Source organism: Hypanus sabinus, chromosome 19 (genome assembly GCF_030144855.1).
Source record: "Hypanus sabinus isolate sHypSab1 chromosome 19, sHypSab1.hap1, whole genome shotgun sequence".
NCBI lineage: Eukaryota > Metazoa > Chordata > Chondrichthyes > Myliobatiformes > Dasyatidae > Hypanus > Hypanus sabinus.
Window position 1 is genome coordinate 23,905,469 of NC_082724.1, and position 25,230 is coordinate 23,930,698.

General features: G+C 41.2%; 1 protein-coding gene across 3 annotated transcripts in view; it reads right to left on the reverse strand.

The window, feature by feature from the left end:
- The window catches only part of LOC132377804 (dynein axonemal heavy chain 12-like), a 62,110-nt gene that overhangs the window by 18,965 nt on the left and 17,915 nt on the right, over positions 1–25,230 (reverse strand). For all 3 annotated transcript variants that reach the window (XR_009506773.1, XM_059944186.1, XM_059944185.1), the window contains 4 exons: positions 23,954–24,085; positions 19,343–19,501; positions 13,860–14,105; positions 4,016–4,187 (listed from right to left, as the gene is read on the reverse strand). Coding sequence is in view for 2 of the 3 variants with exons in the window: in XM_059944186.1 (XP_059800169.1) it covers positions 4,016–4,187; positions 13,860–14,105; positions 19,343–19,501; positions 23,954–24,085 (709 nt within the window). In the remaining variant the exon portion in view is untranslated. The remainder of the gene's footprint in view (positions 1–4,015; positions 4,188–13,859; positions 14,106–19,342; positions 19,502–23,953; positions 24,086–25,230) is intronic.

The following is a 25,230-nucleotide window of genomic DNA, read 5'->3' on the forward strand; positions in this document are numbered from 1 at the left end:
TGCCTTCAGACTTCAATGACTTTGATTGTCGCTGACACTGAAATATTGGAAAACTTTTCTGTGTGACAAACAAGTCCAAAGAGTCAAAGTAAAAAGAAAAATCACCTACACTTCAGAATTCCGATTGTTCTGCCTTACATCCTTACAACAATCGGTCAATTGGAATGTAATTGGGCGAGAGGGTAGATGATGGTGACAGATGCATTGCCAAAAGTTGTGCTAACAAGTTCAGGGTCTACCCCTTACGTTCATCTGAGCTGTCAACCTCTTGGAATTTATGTGGATGCATGCTAAACTCTCACCATGTGACTGCTGGCAAAGCCCAGCAAACTTGGCAATATTCTTTCAGGTTTACACTCTTGGATGATCTAAAAATTTGTATTATTATCATTTTCTTCCAGTTAGGCAGGTATCAAATTGAATTTTTGCTGAGATTTTTATTTCTCCCTGATAAAACTGTCGCTGAAATGAATATTAGTGCATTATTAATCATCTTCAGGACCTTACCCAATGGAGACTGCACCTGACTGAATAGCTCTTGGTGGAGGGGGGGGGGGGGGGGTGGTGTCTGATCAACACCAGCAATTTGGAATGATTCCCCCTTTTCTGTTTATTGTGGTAGAGGAGATGCATTGTTTTTCAAGCGATACCAGCTCCCTCTCAGGTTATAAACACCTCACACATAGGAACAAGGATTTGAGAGACCAGTTGGATGGATAAGGACGGGTTTTCCAGCTACTATGGGGCTTCTGTCATCATCTTCTTCATTGGAGTGGGCCACTTCCAGCTGGCATTTCTTCCCCCTTCCTACCCTCCCCCCCCACCCCCCACAACACATCAAGATGTAACAAGATGTAAAAATACAAAATTTGGGCCTGGGTTTCTCAGACAGAGCTGGGAGCACTGGGCAGACTCACTGAGGCACCGAGGCCAGTCAGCAGCTTGCTCTCCCATCACAGTCGCTTCTATTAATCACTCCAACTCGTTGATCTTGTTCATTTCTGACATACTAACAACTGTCAGGAACAAAACCTAAGCAGAACCTGGGATCCACCTGTAAAGAATTTGAAAGCTGCAGTTCAGACAATAGAGAATGTCATCAAGGAGGATAAGGTGGGTCTGCTCTCCACTGAAATCACCAAGCTGGTTGGACTACATTTTTGCTTTTTTCACTTTTAGAGACACTGCTCAGAATAGGCCCTTCCAGTCCTTTAAGTCGTAATGCCCAGCAACCCCCGAACACCCTGAATTAAGCCTAACCTAATATCGCACCGCGATAGCAAAGCGGTGTGCACGATGCTTTTCCAATTCGTCGTGTTGGAATTCAGAGTTCAATCCTGGCAAGCTCTGTATGTCCTCGCTGAGGAATGTGTGGATTTTCCCCAGCTCCCTCCCACAGTCCAACGACGTGGCAGGTAGGTCAACTGGATATTGTAAGTTGTTTCAAGTGTTTCACCTGATTACTTTGAGGGTATGTTTTCTAAATTACCTTGAAGATTTACGTGGGAATGTGTGCATCAGGATGAAGTTAACATCACTAAACACAGCTGATTGAAGCTTAGATAAAGACTGAAGTCCTCAAACATTGGAAAAAAATTCTTAAGACCTTTAGGAGTAGAATATTAACCATGCATCTATTCATTGTTGGAGTCTCAGCTGCAACCTAGGCTATTGATTTTCCATTTCTCAACAGAGCAGCCATCATGTTGAAAGCTGGGTTGCAGGAGCAGATTCAGAATGAGTTTTATTGTCCCTAACACATGAGGTGGAACTTGTTATTTTGCAGCAGACATGTAATCTGAAAATCACAAAATAAATAAATAGTACAAAACAAAAGAGATAAAATGTAGCGTTCATTGGGCTTGTAGACTGTTCTGACATTTGGCAGCGGAGGGGAAGAAGCTATTCTATGTGTGAGCCCTGTGCCTTCTCTTTATGGTAGCAATGAGAAGAGGGCAAGTCCTGGGTGCTTGATGATGCATTCCACCTTTTTGAGGCACCCCCTCCTTGAAGGTTGGGACAGTTGATGGAGCTGGCTGAATCTATAGCCCTTTGCAGCCTCTTTCTGGGCTGTAATCAAGGAATCTAATGAGGATCTGAAGGAATACACCACGATTGTCATGGACATCATAAAAACAGTCATAGATGAATGGGTCCACATAACATCCATTCGATTTTCCCCAACCAGAAGCCCTGGATGAATCATGAGATCTACATTCTGCTGAGGGTCAGATCAGTGGCGTTCAGGTCTGGCGACTAAGTGAGATAGAGGAGGTCCGGGTAAGACTTCTGGAAAGCCATCTCATTTGCAAAGTAACAATTCCAGACTAAATATGAATCACTGAAGGATGCTCGACTGCTATGGCAGGGCTTGAATACTATCAGCCCTTACAAAGTGAAACCAAGTGACACAGATGACAACAAGGCTCCGCTTCAAGATGAGCTCAATGCCTTCTGTGCTCGCTTAGACCATCAGAACATGGAGGAACATTCATGAATTCCCACAGCCCCTGATGATCCTGTGATTTCAGTCTCTGAGGCCAATAAAGGCTTGCTTCATATTTAAGACCATGTGGATAAGCAGAGCTCCAATGCCATATGCAGGTTGGCTGACGACACCACTGTCACTGGCCGAATCAAATGTGGTGATGAATCAGCATATAGGAGAAAGAATGAAGATCTCGCAGAGAGGGGCCACAACACCTCCCTCTCACTCAATATCAACAAGACCAAGGAGCTGATCATTGACTTCAGGAAAAGGAAACCAGGAGTCAATGAGCCAAAGCTCATCGGAGATTGGTCAGCAAATAAACATTCCTCAGTGTTATTATTTCAGAAGGTATTTCCTGGGCCTGGCACATCAGTGCCATTACAAAGAAAGCATGGCAGCACCTTTACTTGCTTAGAAGTTTGTGAAGATTGAGCACATCATCTGAAAGTCTGACTTCTATAGATGTGTGGTGGAGAGTGTATTGACTGGTTGCATCACAGCCTGGTTTGCTCTTGAATGGTAAATCATACAAAAAATAGTGGATGCAGCCTCGTCCATCATGGGTAAAGCCCTCTCCAGCATTCAGCACATCTATATGAAGATATGGATGAAGGAAAGAAGCATCTATCATCAGGGACCCCACCATCCAGGCTATGCTCTCTTCTCGCTGCTGCCATTGGTAAGAAGGTACAGGAGCCTCAGGACCTACACCACCAGGCTCAGCAACAACTATTACCCCTCAACCATCAGGCTCTTAAATCAGAAGAGATAACTTTACTCATCTACACTCAACCTATCTCTGAACTGCACTTGCAACCTACGGACTCACTTTCAAATTCTTTTGTATTTGCACAGTGTGTTGTCTTTTGCACATTTGTCGTTTGTTTACTTTGTTGGGTGCAGTCTTTCACTGATACTGTTCTGTTTCTCGGATTTATTATGTATGCTTGGGGGATCTGGGCTATTTGTTTAACGTGCCAGGCCAGGTTACAAACCAGTTTGAGTGTAAGAGAACGGGCAACAATCTTACTTCAGATGAAACCTCAGCAGAATTACAAAAGACCGTGAAAATATCTGGTCAGTTCTTCTATAAGCAAAATGTATTGCAGACGGTAGAAATCAAAAATAAATCAGAAATTGCTGGCAATACTCAGCTGGTCAAGCAACATGCGTGGAATGACAGTTAGTGTTTTAGAAATAGAGCCTTCCACCAGAAAGTTCACCAGTTCTCGATTCATCTTGAAATACAACTCTGCTTCTCTCCCTGTCGATGTCTGTTCATATTGCCAGCATTTTCTAATCTATAGTCAGTCCCTTCAATCTGAATATAAAGCATACACAAAAATTTACCACACAAGTTCTATTTGCAGTAATGCACACAAGCTTTATACTTAATTTTAGTCACATGAATCATACCTTTCATTTTTAAAACTATAAAGCTCTGCAGTTTCACCTTAGGCTTTTATTCAGCTACCAGATATAACAAAAAATACGCTGTTGCTGATATATTTTCCCCAGACTCACTTATAGTATCCTCTGTAGGCTGCCCTGTGAATGGGCAGATGACCGGAGTATTTGGGAACATTGGCATCAGCCCCATACTCCAATAGAAGGGCCAGGCATTCTGCATTTTCAACTGCAGCAGCCTCAAATAACACGGACACTCCATCAGAGGCTTGAGACAAGACATCGGCTCCTGAGAAACAAAGCTGAGTTAGTACAGGTAGCAGTTCATTCTTCACCATTTTAACCTTGCTTTGAAAAGACAACTTGTTCTGACCGTGGAAGCCTCCTCTAAACTGTAAAGTGAAATAAGTTTGAACGTACTCAATGCACTTCCCAACAAGGAAGAGTCTGCGGCATAATCACTCGTTGGATGCCCGAAGGTAAGGTTAACTGTAAAGAGCAAAGTCCACGTGTAACAGTGCAGTTTCTATTTACCTATTGAGATACAGAATAGGATCTTCTGGCCCTTCAAGCCTTGCTGCCCAGCAATCCCTGATTTAACACTAGAGCAATCACAGGACAATTCACAATGACCAATTAACTGGTATGTGTTTGGACTGTGGGAGGAAACCAGAGCACCTGGAGAAAACCCACACATTCCACGGGGAGGACGTACAGACGTCGGATCTGAACTCCACACTCCAGAGCCCTGAGCTGTAACAGTGTCACTTTAACAACGTTCCACTGTGACGCTCATCTAGGAGCTCAGCCCCAACTAAGAGACTTCCTGTACCGATTAGTCAAATTCACATCACTTTTCCACAGCAGTAAGCTGTCGTTTTTCGAACTGAAACCTTGAAGCGAAACAAAGCCCTGCTGGTGAATATTCAGTATCAGACTATTACCCACCTTAAAAAAAGGAACTATATTTGAATAGCTATAAATATCCTCAAATTACATAGCATTCAAATACAAAACTATCACACCCCTAAATGTGGACTTTATTTTGCCACATCAGGCAATTAAATATGCAAATACTATTGTTAAGAAATGCAGAGCAAAATTTGAATAATGAAAAGGGCAAAATAGGTGGACACTCCAAGCAGCTTGGACTTAATGCAAAGTAAACATTACAAATAAAATCAGGACACAGGTTGAAGTTTGATAAAGGATGAAAGAAAGACTTGCACTTATGTAGGGACTTTCATTTATCTATTAGGATGTCCAAACCATTTTACAGTCAAATAAATACTTCCGGCATTTAAAGTGAGAGGGAGAAAACTCAAAGGGAATGCGCAGGGCAAAGTGTTTTTCCATGAAGAGAGTAATGGGTGCCTGGAATGTGTCCTTGAGGTGATGCTGGAGGCATTTACGATAGAGGCTCTTAGGTAGGCTCATGAATGTGCAGAAATAGATGCATTGGACTATGTGCAGCCTGAAGGGATTAGTTTAATAGGCATCAATGCCTTAATAGCTTGGCATAACATCAAGGGCTGAACAGTCTGCTCCTCTACTGTATCATTCTATGTTTTGTACAATCACTGTTAAAATACAGAAATTAGCTTGACCAATTAACACAAAACAACTTCCTGCCAAACATCTGTGTGATCATAGATTACTACTACACTGCCAAAACAGGCCCTTCAGTCCATCTGTGATGAATCATGAATCTGCCTAGGCCCATCGACCTGCACCCAGACCAGCACCCTCCACGCCCCTCGTTCACCTATCCAAATCTCTGTTTAATGCTGTAATCGACCCGGCATCCACCATTCGTGCTGGCAGCTTGTTCCACACTCTCACCATCCTCTGAGTGAAGAAGTTCCCTCTCATGTACCCCCTTAAACACTGCATCTTTCACCCTTAACCCATGACCTCTAGTTGTCGTCTCACCCAACCTCAGAGGAAAAAGCCAGCTTGCATTTACCCTATCTATACCCTTCATAATTTTATATACCTCTATCAAATCTCCCCTCAATTTTCTACATTCTAGGGAATAAATTTGTACCCTATTCAACCTTTCAATACAATTCAGGTCCTCTAGTCTTGACAACATCCTTGTAAATTTTTTCTGTGCTCTTTCAATCTAATTTACATCTTTCCTGCAGGTGGAAGAGGGAAACTGGATACAATATCCAAATTAGGCCTCACCAATGTCTTAAACAACTTCCAATATAACATCCCAGCTTCTGTACTCAATATATTAATTTATGAAGGCCAATGTGCTAAAAGTTTTCTTTTCAACTCTATATACCTGTGACACCACTTTCAATGAATTATGGATCTGTATTCCCAGGTACCTCTGTTCGACCATGCTCCTCAGAGCCCTACTGTTCAGTGTGTAAGACAGGGGTGGGCAAACTTTTTGACTTGTGGGCCACAAAGGGTTCTAAAATTTGACAGGGGGGCCGGACCAAGAGCAGATGGATGGAGTGTTTTGGTAATACACCTCATAAGAAAAAATAAAATATCATGGGATATGTAGAAAACATGTGCTTTAATTTCAATTGAAAATGTACAAATGCATTACAACAAAATATCTGTCTTTGAAGTCCCATGGTATTTAGCAATTTATTGAAATGAGTTTTAAAACACTGAAAATTAAATGAATAAAATACAGCTTTTTTAATAGTAACAGTTATTATTTTAAAGCACTGAAAATTCTGTTATCCTTCAAGATATTATCATCATCACTCTCCTCCTGCCTGTCTTTATTTCAAAAACGGTAGGAGATGCAGGTCTACTTGTCCTGCTCCTTCTTACTCAAATGTCCCCTGTGCCAAAACTCAACAACGACCAGCACAAGGACAGAACAGTGACAGCGCGCCAGTATGCAGAGCGCGTTGTTTGATCTGGAGCGCATTTTTTATTTTGAGAACGTACGTGCACCTGCGCACTACTCATGTCCATCACTTAACAGAAGTGACATGTAACATGTAAGGCTATTGAAAAAAATATTTTCAAATGCATTTTTTACATAACACAACGAAGAAACTTATTTTTAATTTCAGTGGGAACAGTGTTGTTGGTCTCTTTTTTTAGCCAGCGCATCAAAATCTGGATTTAGTTTTGTTGTGGTGATTCTCAGGATGGATCTGAGGTGTTGGTCAGTTAACTTGGATCTGTGGCTGGCTTTGTTGATGTTCATGACGCTGAACGCCTGTTCACACAAATAGGTCGAGCCGAACAAAGAGTAAAGCGCAAATGTGGAGTAATACGCTGCACCTCAACAAAGGTCAATGTATATAGAGTGCGTCATCTATTGGGAAAACGCCAGAATTGCGAGGAAAAAATGTTAACAAGGTTTATTAATATAATTTCATCAAGTTCTGCGGGCCGGATTAAAAAGCTTAACGGGCCGCATATGGCCCGTGGGCCGTAGTTTGCCCATGCCTGGTGTAAGACCTACCCGGTTGGCCCTCCCAAAGTGCAACACCTCACATTTGTCTGCATTAAATTACATCTGCCATTTTTAAACCCATTTCTCCAGCTGGTCCAGCTCCTGCTGCAAGCTTTGACAGTCTTCCTCACTGTTCACTACTCTCCCAGTCTTGGTGTCATCTGCAAATTTGCTGATCCAGTTAACCACATTATCATCCAGATGGCAAACAAGAATAGACCCAGCACTGATCCCTGAGGCACACCACCAGCCACAGGCCTACAGTCAGAGAACTATTCTCTACCACTCTCTGGCTTTTCTGCGTGAAGACAAGGCCTAATGCATTGGGTGGTCTACAAAATAATCCCATTAATGTGGTCATATCTTTGTTATTCCTCAGTCCTACCCATAAAGCCTCATTAGATGCAATCTCCAGTCTGTCCTGTCTGAGAACTTCAGTGACATTTTCCCTGATTAGTAAAGACATCTGTTCTCCTTTAACCTCCTGCTCTATCATGACTAAAACATCAAAACCCCGGAATACAGAGCTGTCAGTCCTGCCCTTCCTGCAATCAAGTCACACTAATGGCTACAGTGTCATAATTCCACGTGCTGATCCATGCCTCAAGCTCCCCTGCCTTTCCTACAATACTCCTTGCATTGAAATATACGCAGCTCTGAGCATTAGTGCCACCATGCTTAACCTTTAGACTTCTTTTGTATGTCTGCTGAACAACATCGTTCTGCCCAATCACTCCACTATCTGTTCTGGCTGTCGCTGGATGCACTTTGTGCTACTGTGGTCGTCAGGGACATTGGAGGTCTCTCTGCCTACCCACATTCCACAAGAGGAGCATTCCTCTATCCTGCCTGGCATCCCCACTGCTCTAAATGTGAAATAAGAAATAAAGAAAGAATAAAAAACAGCAAAAAATTGGCCAATGCTTCTCCTAAGCCTTGATAAGCTAAAACCCCATCTCCCACTCTAACACTGGCCCACTCACACAATGGCTGCTCTGCTTAAGCCTACTTATTTCAATTGGCCCTTGCCAAGTGCTTAATTACGCGCAATGCAATGTCTCCATGGGAACTGTGCTGTGCAAAATGTGCCGACTGCCCCTGCTGAATTCTTTTAAACTCTCACTCCCTCTATGCAATCGGATGTCTCCTTGGGAACTGGGGTGCACAAAATATGCTGACTGCCCCTGCTCACTTCATTTAAGCTCTCTCTCCCTCTATGTGATCCAATGCCTCCTTGGGATATGTGATTATGACCAAATATTTTGTCTGAACAAATAAACAAGCAATCGGGACTTTAAATCAAGTAAATATGCTCTGGTGGAACATGACAAGTTGTGTTTCCAAGCAACCTGGAGAGAACCTCTGCTTTGCACCACACATGGTAGAGATTATAGACGAGGAAATAGGGAACAGTGCAAAATCTGGATATGGCACAGTTCCAAGGATAGCAGCAAATTGTGTAGATGAGAGCACTAATTTACAAAAGAACATCCACGCATTAAATCAAAACAAAATTAAAATATTTGATTTGGAAAGGTAGGAATGGTGAAGTTCTATGTGGGGAAGAATGTGCTCTTAAAGAGTAACAAGAGGAAGAAAGAAATTCTGCTGTTCACTCTGCTGACCCAAGACTGTGCTGTAACACACAGCTCGAACCACATCATCAAGTTCGCCGATGACACGGCTGTGGTGGGTCTCATCAGCAAGAACGATGTGTCAGCTTACAGAGAGGAGGTGAAGTGGCTAATGGACTGGTGCAGAGCCAACAACCTGTTTCTTAATGTGAACAAAACGAAAGAGACGGTTGTTGACTTCAGGAGGGTACGGAGCGACCACTCCCCGCTGAACATCGACAGCTCTTCGGTAGAGATCATTAAGAGCACCAAATTTCTTGGTGTTCACCTGGCAGAGAATCTCACCTGGTCCCTCAACACCAGCTCCATAGTAAAGAAAACCCAGCAGCATCTCTACTTTCTGCAAAGGCTGAGGAAAGTCCATCTCCCACCTCCCCAATCCTCACCACATTCTACAGAGAATGTATCGAGAGCATCCTGAGCAGCTGCATCACTGCCTGGTTCAGAAATTGCACCATCTCAGATCGCAAGACCCTGCAGCAGATAGTGAGGTCAGCTGAGAAGATCATCAGGGTCTCTCTTCCAGCCATCACAGACATTTACACTACACGCTGCATCCACAAAGGAAACAGCATTATGAAGGACCCTGTGCACCCCTCACACAATCTCTTCTCCCTCCTGCCATCTGGGAAAAGACTCCGAAGCATTCGGGCTCTCACGACCAGACTATGTAACAGTTTCTTCCCCCAAGCTATCAGACTCCTCAATACCTGAAGCCTGGACTGACACCTTGCCCTATTGTCCTGTTTATTATTTATTGTAATGCCTGCACTGTTTTTGTGCACTTTATGCAGTCCAGTGTAGGTCTGTAGTCTAGTGTAGCTTTTTTTTTGTAGTTCAGTCTAGTTTTTGTACTGTGTCATGTAACACCATGGTCCTGAAAAACATTGTCTCATTTTTACTATGCACTGTACCAGCAGTTATGGTCAAAATGACAATAAAAGTGACTTGACTTGAATTGGAATATGTATTTAATATCATGAAATCCCAACAAACTGCATCTTCTCAAATATTAATCTATTGATCTTCTTTTCTGTTAAATTCCGAGAGTTGAAAGTGAACTGGTCCCGGCTGGTATTGCATACGTGGTCAAAAAGTGGGCTTAAAAAAAAACAATAGCAAGGGAACAAATTAGCTTTAAGACCATAAGACCAAAAGATGTAGGAGCAGAATTCAGCTCATCAAGTCTGCTGCACCATTTCATCATGGCTGATCCATTTCCCTCTCAATCCTATTCTCCTGCCTTCTCCCCATACCATTTTGCACTTTGACTAATCAAGAATCTATCAACCTCTGTCTTAAATACACTCAATGACTTGGCCTCTACAGCCGCTTGTGGCAATGAATTCAACAGATTCACCATCTTCTGGCTAAAGAAATTCCTCCTCATCTCTGTTCCTCTATTCTGAGGCTGTGTCCTCTGGTCATAGACTTCCCCACTATAGGAAACACCTTGTCCACACGTTGTTTCTCTACCAATGCCTTTCAACATTCAATAGGTTTTAATGAGATCCCAACTATTAGAGTGATTTTTGGGTTTAGGGCATACACATTTAGCAATTTACTTTGACTACCAATCTTCACTTTGGAAAATGTATTGTGCATTTAATTTGGAGTGCAGCTCTGAACAATGGGCTCCTAAAAGCTGTGACTCTCAGTGCAGACAATGCTGATTAAAATTCATCAGGATATCTCGGTGTGGATGTGAATCAGGAGGTGTGAAGGTTGCATGTAGTTTCAAAGAAAGCATTGTCCATACATTGTAAATATGGAATTGTCACACAAAATATCAAGCCCCACATTGGGCCAGCAGATCTTTCCACCAAAAGCATTTCCATATCATGCCTGCTGTACCTTGCTTTGTTGAATAAAGAAGTTGCTTTGTATCTATCAGTAACTTTCTTCAGTTACTTCATACACGCAACAACACCCACTTGTTCTCCTAAATTCCAGCAAACGAAGGCCCAAGAGCCATTAATCGCTCCTCATTCCTGGAATCATTTTCATGATCCTCCTCTGAACACTCTCCAATGTCAGCACATCCTTTCTTAAGTAAGGGACCCAAAACTGCTCACAGTACTCCAACTAACACCTCACCAGTGCCTTATAAAGCCTCAGCATTATATCTTGGACTTTTTATTTTTTTAATTTTAATTTTTAGATAATAATCTATACTTTTATTCTTTCTAACAAAGTGCATGACCATACACTACCCGGTACAGTATTCCATTTGCCATTTCTTCGCCCACTCCCCTTATCTGTCTAAGACTTTCTGTAACCTCCCTGCTTCCTCAACACTACCTGCCCCTCCACCTATCTTCGTATCATCCATAAACTTGGCAACAACGCCATCAGTTCTCTCATCCAAATCATTGACATAAACTGTAAAAAGAAGTGGTCCCAATACTGAACCATGTAGAACACCAGTAGTCCCCAAGAACCAGTCAGAAAAGGATCCCTTCTTCCCATTCTTTGCCTACTGCCAATCAGCCAATGTTCTATTCATGCTGGTATCTTTCCTTTCATACCAGAGGCTCTTATCTCTTTAAGCCACCTCATATGCGGCACCTTGTCAAAGGCCTTCTGAAAATCCAAATACACATCCACCGATTCTTCTTTGTCTATCCTACTTGTAATTTCCTCAAAGGATTCCAACAGATTGGTCAAACAAGATTTTTCTTTTAAGGAAACCATGCTAACTTTGGCGTACCATATCATGTGCTTCCAAGTATCCTGAAACCACAGGCTTAACAATCTCTCCAATATCTTCCCAACTACTGAGCTTAGACAGGCCTACAATTCCTTTTTTCTACCTCCTTCCCTTCGTGGAGAATGCAGTGACATTTGCAATTTTCCAGTCCTCTGCAACCATGCCAAGACCTATTGATTATTGAACCATCATTACTAATTGCTCCACAATCTCTTCATCTATCTCTTTCAGAACCCTAGGATGTAGCCCACCTGGTCCAGGAGACCTTAAGAACTTTCAGTTTCACAAGCACTTTCTGCCTAGTAATAGTAATAGCAATTATGCACATTTCTGCCCCCAGACAGTTTCGAACATTTGACATATTACTAGAGTCTTCCACAATGAAGGCTAATGCAAAATACTTTTCAACCATTTGCTTGTTCCCCATTGCAACCTCTCCAGTGCCACTTTCCAGCTATCAATATTTAGTCTCATCTCTCTTTTACTCTATGTATCTAAAAAAAAACTTTTGGTATCTTCTTTGATATTATTAGCTAACTTACTTTCATATTTAGTCTTTTCCTCATTATGTCTTTTTAGTTGCCTTCTGTTGGGTTTTAAAAGTTTCCCAATCCTCTAACCTCCCACTATTTTTAGCTCTATTACATGCCCTATCTTTTGCTTTTATGTTGGCTTTGACTTCCTTGTCAGCCACAGTTGTGTCATCCTGCCTTTAGAAATCTTGCTCTTTGGGATGTATCTATCCTGCATCTTCTGAATTGCTCCCAGAAACTCCAGCCATTGCTGCCCTTCTGTCATCCCTGCTGGTGTCCCCTTTGAATAAACTTTGGCCAGTTCCTCTCTCATGCCTCTGTAATTCCCTTTACTCCACTGTAATACTGATACATCTGACTTTAGCTTCTCCCTCTCAAATTGCAGGGTGACCTATCACTGCCTCCAAGTGTTCCTTTACCTAAAGCTCCCTAATCAAATCCTGTTCATTACACAACAACCAATCCAGAATAGCGAATCCCCTAGTGGGCTCAACTACAAGCTACTCTAGAAAGCCATCTTGTAGGCATGCTACAAATTCTCACTCTTGGGGTCCAGCACCAACCTAATTTTACCTATCTGCCATTACTATCATAACTTGCCCTTTTGACATATCTTTTCTATCTCCGTTATAATCCGTAGCCCACATCCTGGCTACTGTTCAGAGGCCTGTATATAACTCCCACCAGTGTCTTATTACTCTTGCAGTTTCTTAACTCTACCCACAAGGATTCTACATCTTCTGATCCCATGTCACCTCCTTCTAAAGATTTGATTTCATTTTTTACTTATAGAGCCATGCCACCTCCTCTGCCTACCTGCCTGTCCTTTCGATTAAAATGTGTACTCTTGGACGCTAAGCTGCCAACCACAATCTTCATTCAGCCACGACTCAGTCATGTCCACAACGTCATACCTGCCAATCTCTAACTGTGCTACAAGATCATCTACCTTATTCGATTTACTGCGTTCATTCAAATATAACACCTTTGGTCCTGTATCAGTCACGCTTTAACATATTTGAAAACTGTTCGCTCTAAACACAGTGTAGAGTCCGTCGACCATACAGATGGCACTGTTTAGAAACTGTTCTACAACAGTCTCCTGTCCCAATTAAGTGGCATAGTGTCCCAAATAAACTAAAGGAAACCTGGCTATTTTCTTGAATAGTTTTTGCTCCTTATGAGTTGTCCCAAATAAGTGTCTGCCATGATTAACTGATGGACCAATTAACCAGAATCCACTGTATTTGAACGCTCTGAATATTCACAATGGACGCAGTGACCTGTTACCACAATTCCGTGGCTCTTCAATGTGTTGTAGGGATAGGATGTTTGTAAAGAATAAGTGAATTTTGACTCATACATCTAAAATCTCTCCAGCATTGGAAAGCTTCTAGTATCACGTGTCTTTTAATGGGGACTTTTTAATGAATAGTCAGCAGCTTCTTGGACCATGTGATTGCCAGGATTCTGGAACTAGAACTACAAAGGCCATTTTGTTTTGTTGTACTTATCCAAAATTAATCATTAATAATGTACCGGATGTGGGTTTGAATCTCCAGAGCTACATGTCATCAGATTTAGCATTGACTGACAGTGACATAAAGCTCCCCGATCAATATCAACACCATAAATGATGCATTACCTTTTTGGAGTAAAACTTTCACGATTTCTGTCCATCCACTTTGTGCAGCAAGAGCCAGTGGTGTGAGTCCATAGGAACTCCTGGGATCAATATCAGCTCCAGAACGAATCAGTAAATTAACGATATCTGCTCTACCCAGTTTGGCCGCTTCATGCATTGCTGTCCTGTCATTCGTGCACTTCAGGTTCACGTTTGCCCCAAAACGGAGCAGCAGTGTCACAACATCAACAGCTTCATTTCTTATAGCTTTGAAGAGAGAAAATAAGTTTCAGTGATTTGTGATAAATGACGTATTCAGAATTTAGCCATGACAGTTTGTAACAATACTCTGACCGTTGACAGCAACAAGATTAGAAGTTTCCACCAGGAACACTCTCACATCAAATTTTAAATTTTCTTGGCAAACTTCCTCTGTGAACACTTGTTTGGGGTTTTTATCTCTCTCTCTCACACACACACATCTATCTGCTCTACTCCAAGTTTCTTGTAAGTTGCACACTGACTGAAGAAGTAGGCAGGCAATTTTTTCTTAATCAAAGTTGAATGTCACCTGGCAGCTTGCAAAAGGCTCTGAGTTTCAGTTCCCTCACCCTCTCAATTTCAGTTGATTGACTCCATTCCCACCGAGATTAGTTTGTTTGGCAGCTTCAGAGTTCTTGAAAGCTTGAAAACAGAGCTAACCTGACACTTCAGTTTGGTAGAGGAAGTGTCGTCTCATTGCAGATTCTGGCTATCAGATGAAATCTGAGATTTCTGTTTCAAATGAATATAAAAGATGCCGAGGTGTTACTTTGAATATTTCAGGTATTCTGGCCGATATTTATTCTCAAACTACTGTCATTAAGGAAAAAAAAACAAATGATTATTTGGTTGTAATCATTTTGCTGCTTGTGGGTCTTGCTGCGGGGAGATTGGTGATTATTTCATACAGTACAACACTGAATACACTTTAAAAAGTACTCACTAGCTTTATGTTGCCAGTGTGATGGTGCTTAGAGTCACAAAGTGGATAACTATAGTCTGGTTTGCGTAAAATCCACCGTTTGAAAAATGCTAGAGTTGATTACTAAGGAAGTAAAGGCAGCACATTTAGCAGACCAGAATCGAAGGATGCGGGGTTAACAAGGTTTCATAAAGTGGAAATCATAAGCTTTTTGAGGAAGCTTCAACCAAAGTGAATAGAGGGGAACTGGTATTTGGACTTTCAACAAGGTTCCTCACAAACTGATTAGTCATGAGAGTTCAAGCTCACTGCCATAGGCACACATTCACAGGGAATAATTGCCATGAAAATGAGCAGCAGCATGGTAATTATAAGAAAATAATAAATTGCATAAACATAAATTAACTTACACTATGAAATAAACATAACAATAGTAGTGGCTGCTGAGAGAAAGTAAAAGAAATTTAGTCCGTCGGCTTTCAGACTTTCAAGAACCTGATGGCAGCGTAGAAGAAACTGTTCGTGAACGTTTAAGTGTGGGCCTTCAGGCTCCTGAGCCTCTTGCCTGACAGCAGCATCAAGACGAGGGCATAGACTGAATGGTGGGAGTCTGTAATTGTGGAAATAATTTTCCTGAGACATTGCCTCATGTAGATATCCTTGAGAGCTGTATCCATGAGGGAGTGTTAAGTCTTCCAATCATTGCAGCCTCTTGTGTTCCTACAAATGAGAGTTTACATAACAGGCCATGATGCAAACAGTCAGAATAGTTTGCACTGTCGATGTTTGTCAGATTTCCATCGGCACAGGTGCATCAGGAGACTATGTGCCTGGCCCCTGCTCTACTTGCTCTACTCTTAGGACTGTGTGGCTAAGCACAGCTCCAATGGCACATTCAAGTTTGCTGATGGCACCACTGTCATAGGCCGAATCAAAGGCGGTGACGCATCAGCATGTAGGAGTGAGATTGAAAATCTGGCTGAATGGTACCATAACAACAACCTCTTACTCAATGTCAGCAAGACCAAGGAGCTGACTTCAGGAGGAGGAAACCAGAAGTCCATGAGACAATCCTTTAAATTCCTCAATATTATTATTTTGGAGAACCTGTCCGGGGCCAGGCATACAGTACAATTACGACAAAAGCACAGCAGCGCCTGTAGTTCCTTAGAAGTTTGCAAAGATTGGCTTGACATCTAAAACTTTGACAGACTTCTATAGGTGTGCAGTAGAGAGTATTTTGACTGTAGTGGATATGGCCCAGTACGTCATGGGTAAAGCTCTCCCCGCTATTGAGCACATCTACATGAAGCGCTATCACAGGAAAGCATCATCAAGGACCCCCCCACCCAGGGGATGCCCTGCTCTCACTGTTGCCATCAGGAAGGTACAGGAACCTCAGGACCCACGCCACCAGGTTCAGGAACAGTTATTACCACTCAGCTATCAGGCTCTTGAACCAAAGGGGATAAATTCACTTCTCCCATCACTGAAATAGTCCCACAACCTATGGACTCACTTTCAAGGACTCTTCATTGCATGTTCTCGGTAGTTATTGCTTATTTATTTATTATTATTTTCCTTTTTATATTTGCACAATTTGTTGTCTATTGCACACTAATTGAATGCCCAGGTTGCTGCACTATTTCATTGATTCTATTATGATTATTATTCAACTATGGATTTATTGAGTATGCTCACAAGTAAAATGAATCTGTGGTTGTACATGTACTTTGATAATAAATTTACTTGAACTTTGAGTCGTCAAAGACATGCCAGATCTCCTTAACCTTCCACAATTGTAGAGACACTGGTGTGCCTTCCTCATTATTGCATCTATGTGCAGGGCCCAGGATAGTTCCTCCAACATGGTACACACAGGAACGTGAGGCTGCTCACCCTTTCTACTGTAGTCCCTTCAAAGAAAACTGGCCTTCTCTTTCCTAAGGCCCACAATCAGTTTCTTGGTTTTTGAACGCTGAGCACCAGGTTGCTGATACGACACCAACCAGTCGACCTATCCCACTGTTGTACATCACTTTATCTCCAGCTGTGATTCTGCCAACAACAGTGGCACCATCTGCAAGTTTGTCGATATTGTTGGGGCTATGCTTAGCCACTCAGTTGTAGATACAGAGTGAGCAGAGTGGGGAAGATGAGGATGCAGCTCAGAGGTGTCCCTGTGTTGATGATCGGTGAGTTTTCCAACCTGTACGGAGTCTCCCAGTGAGAAGGCTGAGTAATCCGTTTGCAGAGGGAGGTATAGGCATCTGGTAGCTCCGAGAGTCCATAGTGTTACGGTAATATATTGGTACAGATTGAGGATTGGTCAATCGAAAGTGGTGAACAAGAGATATTTTTCAGCTTGCCAACTCGAGGGAAGGCAGGTATGGGGTTCTGTGGGATCTGGGATCAGCCATGATGGAATGACAGAATTGACTCAATGGGCTGAATGGCCTAACTCTGCTCCTATGTCTTATGGTCTAATGGACCAGAGGGTTGCTACAGGAAATGGTACTGTTGCTTACAATCTATATTAAGGAGATAATTGCATGACAGCCAGATTTGTGGAGTACACAAAAAAAAGTAGGATGGAAAATCGCAAGGACGTTGCAAATAATTTGCAGGTAAATATTGACAGGTTAAGTTAGTGGGCAAGCAGCTGGTAATTTGAATATCACGAGAAAACAGTAAATTGTTCACTTTGGAGGGAGGAACAAGAGGACAGAGAATGGATAAAAACAGAAAAGGACCGGGGCCCTTGTGCATGAAAGGCTAAGTGAATGTTAACCCTTAGAATGGATTATAAAAACAGGAAATTATCTTGGTAGAAGCTATGAATGTCCTAAAAGAAATGTGAAAGGTGCTAATTAACTGCTAGTATTTATTGTAATATGATTTCATGGGGTCAATTTCCTGCCATTTCCTCTCTGTGCCATGGTAGATTAAAGCTCTGAAGCAATGCGATCTAAACAGACCCCTGTATCTTCTTGTGCTTTGAAATGAATTGCAGCACAGTCCAAAACAAAGAATAAATTCAGGACCCAAGCTGTTGCTTCTGGGTTTTACTAGCTTTGAGCAACCCTGGTACTCAAATTAAGATCTGAAGGGTCACGGGCTTGGTGGTCACTTAATATATTTACAGCAAGTGAGACCCTCCTCTGCCAAGATTGCAATAGCGTGCAACAAACAATGGACCACATTGGCAAATCCTGCCTTCAATGTAAATATAATCTCTGCCCTAAAAGACTAGTGGCATTATAAACTTTGGACTCAATTTATAGATGTTGCTTTAGTCATATGCAAGAAGAAGAGGACTGCAAAACAGTAAAACAGCTAATGGAGACACTTCTGCTCTATAACCAAACAAGTTCCATATCTTACTTTTACGTCACCCCTGATTAAACCTGTTGTTTTACATACAGGCCAAGAACACATTTGTATTGGGAAGCTGCAAATGTGTGGCATAAAATTATGTATAATGCTTTGCTACAGGTCATAAAATTGACCTGGCATCACTATTTTTTCAAACAACAACACACACAAAATGCTGGTAAACACAGCACACCAGGCAGCATCTATAGGGAGAAGCGCTGTCGACGTTTCGGGTCGAGACCCTTCGTCAGGACTATTTTTGATCACTATTTTTTGACTAGTTCGTCAATCACACATATTGGCACGGAAATATGGAATGTAATTTTAAATTAATATCTCTAGGCATAAGGCTATTAATTCTAGAAGAGCCAGTTATACATCTCTTTCGGATATAAACTTTTATAATTAACAATGACACTCGAGGAAGAACACCTGCATTTTTGTTGTACATTGAAAAACAACTAAAAGGAATGGCTGAAAAGATGTGTGAAATGCTGAACATTTGAAAAAGCAAAACATTCAAATGATGCGCAGTTTAACTGGTTTCTGAAAGACAAAACAAGAACAGGTTATGAAGCTTGCCTGTCAGGAATTTCCCAATCAGGTGCCTTCCCATGCAGATGCTGACAAACCTGTTTCGGGTTTTCAATAACGTCTGAAATTTTTGTTGCATTTACAGTATAAAGTACTTTATTTGGAGGTATGCTCTAGGATCTCTCAAATGATATGTTATTCTTCTGAAATGCAGGCACTGCTACTCAGAGAAGCAAAATGGTAAAACACAAAAGGATATTTTTTGAACTCACTGAGGGAAGATTGCTGATCAGGGCACCCAAATGGTTGCCCTTTGGTCTGATTTCCTTCAAATACATTCTAATGATCAAATAAATCAGGCTTGATTTTCATCTCATTGGAAGGAAGAATGAATGCAGAATTAAACAAATCTCAAGCTAAAGGAAACAATGCCTGTTGTCGGGTAAATGCCTTTTTTGCTATGCTATTCAAAGGCAATTTAGAAGCAGACTCTGAAAGCCCATGGGTATAAAAATATACATGGTTAATATGATTAACTTTAGATCATGAGATAGCAATAAGTGGCTTGAACAGTAATTAAATTGTCTTAAACTTCAATCTTCTATAAGCAGAGGTTTAAAGAGACATTTACCAGCTATTAAAACCGAACAGCCCTCTTCATTCTTGGAGTTTGGGTTACAGTTATTGATAAGGAGGTACTGCACGTTATCTATAAGGCTGTATGCAGCAGCCAAGAACAGAGGGGTTTCCCCCTTTAGGGTCTTCTGCTCCCGTGCATTATCCCGAGAAGCTGCAAGAATATGAAAGCTTACTTAGAAATAAGAAAATAAATTTGGAATTAATACATAATTAAATAACAAACTGTAGCAACCTCACATAAATTTCAAGTAATATCTGGTAGAAACTGGAAAGAATATTAATTTGTTAAAGAATGACTGGGAGTGGAGTGGGTGACATGAATCTGGAACAAGGTCCCTTGCATTGGCATCAATTGAAACATCAGTGACACATACATTTTACAATATATTTTACGAGGAGGGCCAATTTTTCAAGCTGTTATGCATGGAATTCTGCATGTATTGGGATTGCTAACAGGATAGCAAACCTTACGAAAAGAGTCTATTATAATAATTTGAATTTAGAACTGCAAACTAAAACATTTTCTGTATGTTCAAATCCAACATGAGAATATGCTATACCAAACATTGGAATGAATTTCTTTCATTAATTAACAGTAGAAGTCACTAGAGCTAGGATTATTATTTTGACCTCTACATACTGGGGTGGCACAGTAGAGTTGTGGTTAGCACAATGCTTTCCAGAACCAGCGACCCGGGTTCAATACCCACCACTGCTTGTAAGGAGGTTGTGCTTTCTCCCCGTTTCCTCCCACAGTCCGAGGACATACCGGTTCAAGTCAAGTCAAGTTTGTCATCAATTTGATCATAGACTGCTGGTACAGTACACAGTAAAAATGAAACAACATTCCTCCAGGACCATGGTGCTACATGAAACACACAACTGCACTAGACTTTGTGAGACAACTCAAGGCTACACTAGACTATGTAAAACAATATAAAAACTGCACTGGACTACAGATCTGCACAGGATTACATAAAGTGCACAAAATAGTGCAGGGCAGTACAATAATTAATAAACAAGACAATAGGCACAGTAGAGGACAAATTATAATATAATAATAAATGATGTAGATGTCAGTCTAAACTTTGACTATTGAGGAGTCTGATGGCTTGGGGTTCGTAGATTAATTGGTCATTGTCCTGTGATTAGGCTAGGATTAAATCAGGGGATTACAGCTCAAAGGGTGGGAAGAGCCTATTCCATGCTGTGTATAAATATAAATAAGTATCACCAATGCTGACAAAAAGCTTTAAAATCCCTTAACTAAGTGCGTCCAGCATTCAGTTAAGAAGTGAAGAAGTCTGTCTCGGTATATGTGTGTCCTTTACCATTATGAATAAAGGTACTAATAGTGTTCCCTGTTATCATTTTTTGTCGCATTCACGAACAGAAGCAGAATTTGCAGCCTCCTTCCATTCTGTGCAATGGTCATACTTGAGTTTGGCAGTTAGCACCAAACTGAATCAATAAGAGTGACACTGATTCAGGTTTGTCTGGGTCAGGAGGCTCATGTAGCTGCAAAATTTGAGACTTATTTAATATTTAAATAAAGGAACAAAGTATTAATATAGTTAAGCAACACTTTATAATGATAGTTTTTGTATGAAGAGAACAAGGAAAATAACTCAAATCCCATATAAACTTCTCTGTGGGGCAGTCTCCCATTGATTGTATTATGCTTGTCGCATTTACTGTAAGTGTATGTGGGGACATATATGTACTTTGATAATAAACTTGTTTTTAATTTTGAGCATTGAATTTTTGTGAGTGGTCAAGTTTCAAAGCTTCAAAGTAAGTTTATTACCACGGTAACCGATCGACAGCCACAGCTCTACACACCGTCCTTACACATCTGGGGAAGAAAGGTGTAGTCCAAACTGTTTTTGGACTACAGTTCAACATTCAACCCCTTCCGGGCTCGACTGGAAGCTCAATGACCTTGGTCTTCGTCCTGCCTTGTGTAGCTGGATCCTGGATTTCCTGGCAGATCACTGGCAGGTGGTAAGAGTGGGCTCCCTCACCTCTGACCCTTTGACCCAACACAGGTGCCCCTCAGGGCTGTGTCCAAAGCCCCTCCTTTACTCTCTAAATGCCCATGACTATGTTGTCACCCATAGCTCCAATCTGTTAGTTAAATTTGCTGATGACACTACGCTGATTGGCCTAATCTCAATAATGAGGCAGAGAGGAAGTCATCACCCTGACACAGTGGTGTCAAAAAAACAATCTCTCCCTCAATGTCGCAAAAACAAAGGAGCTGGTTGTGGACTACAGGAGGACTGGAGACAGGCTAGACCCCTATTGACATCAATGGATCTGGGGTTGAGGGGATGAACAGCTTTAAATTCCTCGGCATAAACATCACTGAGGATCTCACGTGGTCTGTACATACCGGCTGTGTAGTGAAAAAGGCACAACAACACATCTTTCACCTCAGACGGTTGAAGAAGTTTGGTATGGGCCCCCAAATTCTAAGAAATTTTTATAGGGGTATGATTGAGAGCATCCTGACTGGCTGCATCACTGCCTGGTACGGGAACTGTATTTCCCTCAAACTCAGGACTCTGCAGAGAATAGTGCAGACAGCCCAGCACATCTGTAGATGTGAACTTCCCACTGTTCACAACGTTTACAAAGACAGGTGTGTAAAAAGGGCCTGAAGGATCATTAGGGACCTGAGTCACCCCAACCACAAACTGTTTCAGCTGCTACCATCCGGGAAACGGTACCACAGCATAAAAGCCTGGACCAACAGACTCTGGGACAGCTTCTTCCACCAGGCCACCAGACTGATTAATTCATGCTGACACAACTGTATTTCGATGTTATATTGGCTATCCTGTTGTACATACTGCTCATTATAAATTACTATAATTGCACATTGCACATTCGAACGGAGACGTAACATAAAGATTTTTAGTCCTCATGTATATGAAGGATGTAAGTAATAAAGTCAATTCAATTCAATATGCATACAGTATACAACAGAGATTAGTCTTCCTGCAGGCAGCCACAGAACAAGTGAACAGCATAGCACCCAGTTAGAGAAAAAACCCACAATACAAAGACCATCAGACCCCCAACACATGAAAAAGAACAAATCACGCCAGCAGCAACAAACGAGCAAATAGCACACAGAACATTAAACATCAAACTGCAGAGTCCCAAGCACAGTTCGGGAAGAAGAGAACCGTCAATGAGGTCTTTGAGGGTCCGTGATATCCAATTCCAGTGCCTGGATGTTTCAGTGCAGAAATCAGGTTTCACACTTGTTATTTATCAAACGTTCTGTGCCACTCCTGGTCTGAACAAGAACGTTAGGCTGAATAGCCACTTAGACTTCATATCTGACTGCTCAGCTTTACGCCAGCTTTGTTCCTTGAAGCAATGGGAGTCTCAGTGATTTTTCATCTTAAGAGTAAGGAGGCCAGTTGCCTTTATAGTTGTCTTGATTGCAATCTACTAACTGAACAAAGGATGATAAAAGCAATTTAAAAATAACTAATACTAACTGTCAATTTTCAGTCGAATATAACTCATTACTTTTAAATTGATTTTGTGTTTTTATAATTTGAATTGTACTTTACCTTTTGAAGTTTACTCGGCCATTAGGGCTGTTGGGGCTTGGGACCTTGGGATGTGTCAGTCAAGGCTGACTCACTGCTCCAACAGGGTAGACAGCTCAGATCCAGGCAGCGAAGGGTAAATGTGATCACAGGACGTACTTAGTGCCTATGCAAAGCTCAGGCTTGAGGGAGCACAATCCAGCACTTTTGTTTCACCCTCCAGAGATGCTTCCTGACCTGCTGATTATTTTCCCTCATTTCCAGGATCTACAGTGTTTGATTTTCCATAAGGAACCTTTTTAAAGCTGTTCGTCTGGAAGGTGAAGTACCCCAATTGGCAAAGGTTTCACATCAGTGAATCAAGGAATCAGAATCTAATTATAAAAAGGACTGGGTGAAACATTCAATAGTTTAGCAATAATTGCTGAGAGTAAGATCATTCACATTTGAGCATCTTCTGTCTTTTGTTTATATTGTGCTTTGGCAAACATACAAAACAGTGTAGCCCATCTTTGATCCTTGGAGGATTACATTCATGGTAGCAAAAGCATCTGCTGAAGATTCTCGGCCCAAAACGTCGACTGTACTCTTTTCCATAGATGCTGCCCGGCCTGCTGAGTCCCTCCAGCATTGTGTGTGTGTGTGTGTGTGTGTGTGTGTGTGTGTGTGTGTGTGTGTGTGTGTGTGTGTGTGTGTGTGTGTGTGTGTGTGTGTGTGTGTGTTGCTTTGGATTTCCAGCATCCGCAGATTTCCTCCTGTTTGCGATTGGATTACAACTGGTGCCCTTTGTCTGACGTTTTGCCACTGATAGAAATATTAACATAAGATGGAGGCACTACTGAGGTTACATGCAATGTCAGATTAGCTGTCCATGCTTACTGTTTATACAAAGCTATTGTTAATCAGCTTTTACCTGTCATAACTTGAAACTGGGGCCTACTTCTCTACAGTGAAGGCAATATATAAATTGTGATCAGTGGTTTCATGGTATATTTCCAATTAGCAAACGTCAATATTAAAGTTGTCACGGTCACCTTGGAAAGTGGCTGCAAGAATTGCTTGGTTTAACTGCACAGCTGCTTCATGCAGAGGAAGCCAGCCTCTGTCATCAGCTTCATCAAGCGCAAACTGGCAAATGGATAGCTGGTGCACATCTGCTTCCCGACCTAGAAGTTAAATGCACAGCAATCATGTCAATAGGAAGACATTTTTTAAAAAAATCATGCAGCCTATCGAACAACAATCTGCTTCTGTCCCAGTGCAGGAATTACAGACTGAACTCTGTTGGGTCACAAGAGGAAGCTCATACTCTGAGATATCACTGTAAATGTGTGTAAAAGCTGCTCCAACATGTTGCAGACATATCAAGTATCGTTTTATGTGTGGATTTATCAGGTTTCATTGTACTTATGGGCATGAGGTGTCACATAATTGATTTTACAGATATTCCAGTTTATATAGATATAGGTGGCATGATAATAATCATAGACATGTGACATTATGTTATTGATATATCAGATGTCACCGATGTGAATTTCACAGGATTTGCTATACCATAACATGAGTAATGTACAGTCTAGATCCTATACACATTATAGTTATCTGATTTTTACCTTTTGCTACCTTGTCACTTCTGTTCAATTAACTTTACCTCCTAAGTAAAGCAATACTTTCTTTCTTTTTCAATCTTTTTATTGAGTTTCATATAAATATAAAAAAACATAACATAATAATGAATAGGTTATGAATACAATAGACTTAAGATTACATTAATAATAGGATAATGATATCCTATTAAACATCAACAACAAAAAAGTACATTAATCAATCAAGTCTATATAATTATATATGAAAAAAAACAAAACTAATCATCAAAAGAAAAAGAAAAAAAAATTAGAAATGTGTGAAAGAAAATATATATATGAAACAAACACTAAACTAAAACTAACATGGGCAATAATAACAGTTTATAAGTATATGATAGTGTCAAAGAACTCCGGAACTCCATACCTGAACAAGAATAAACAAAGAGAAGGTCTGGGAAAGGCCAAATTAATTCATATGAAAATGTCGGATGAACGGTCCCCAAGTTTCTTCAAATTTAATTGACAAGTCAAAAATAGTGCTCCTAATTTTTTCCAAACTCAGATAAGAAATAGTTTGAAAAAGCCACTGAGACGTGGTAGGAGGGTTTACTTCTTTCCAATTTTGTAATATAGACCTTCTGGCCATCAATGTTACAAAAGCAATCATTCGTCTGATTGAAGGAGAAAACTGATTACCATCCTCATTTGGTATACCAAAGATTGCA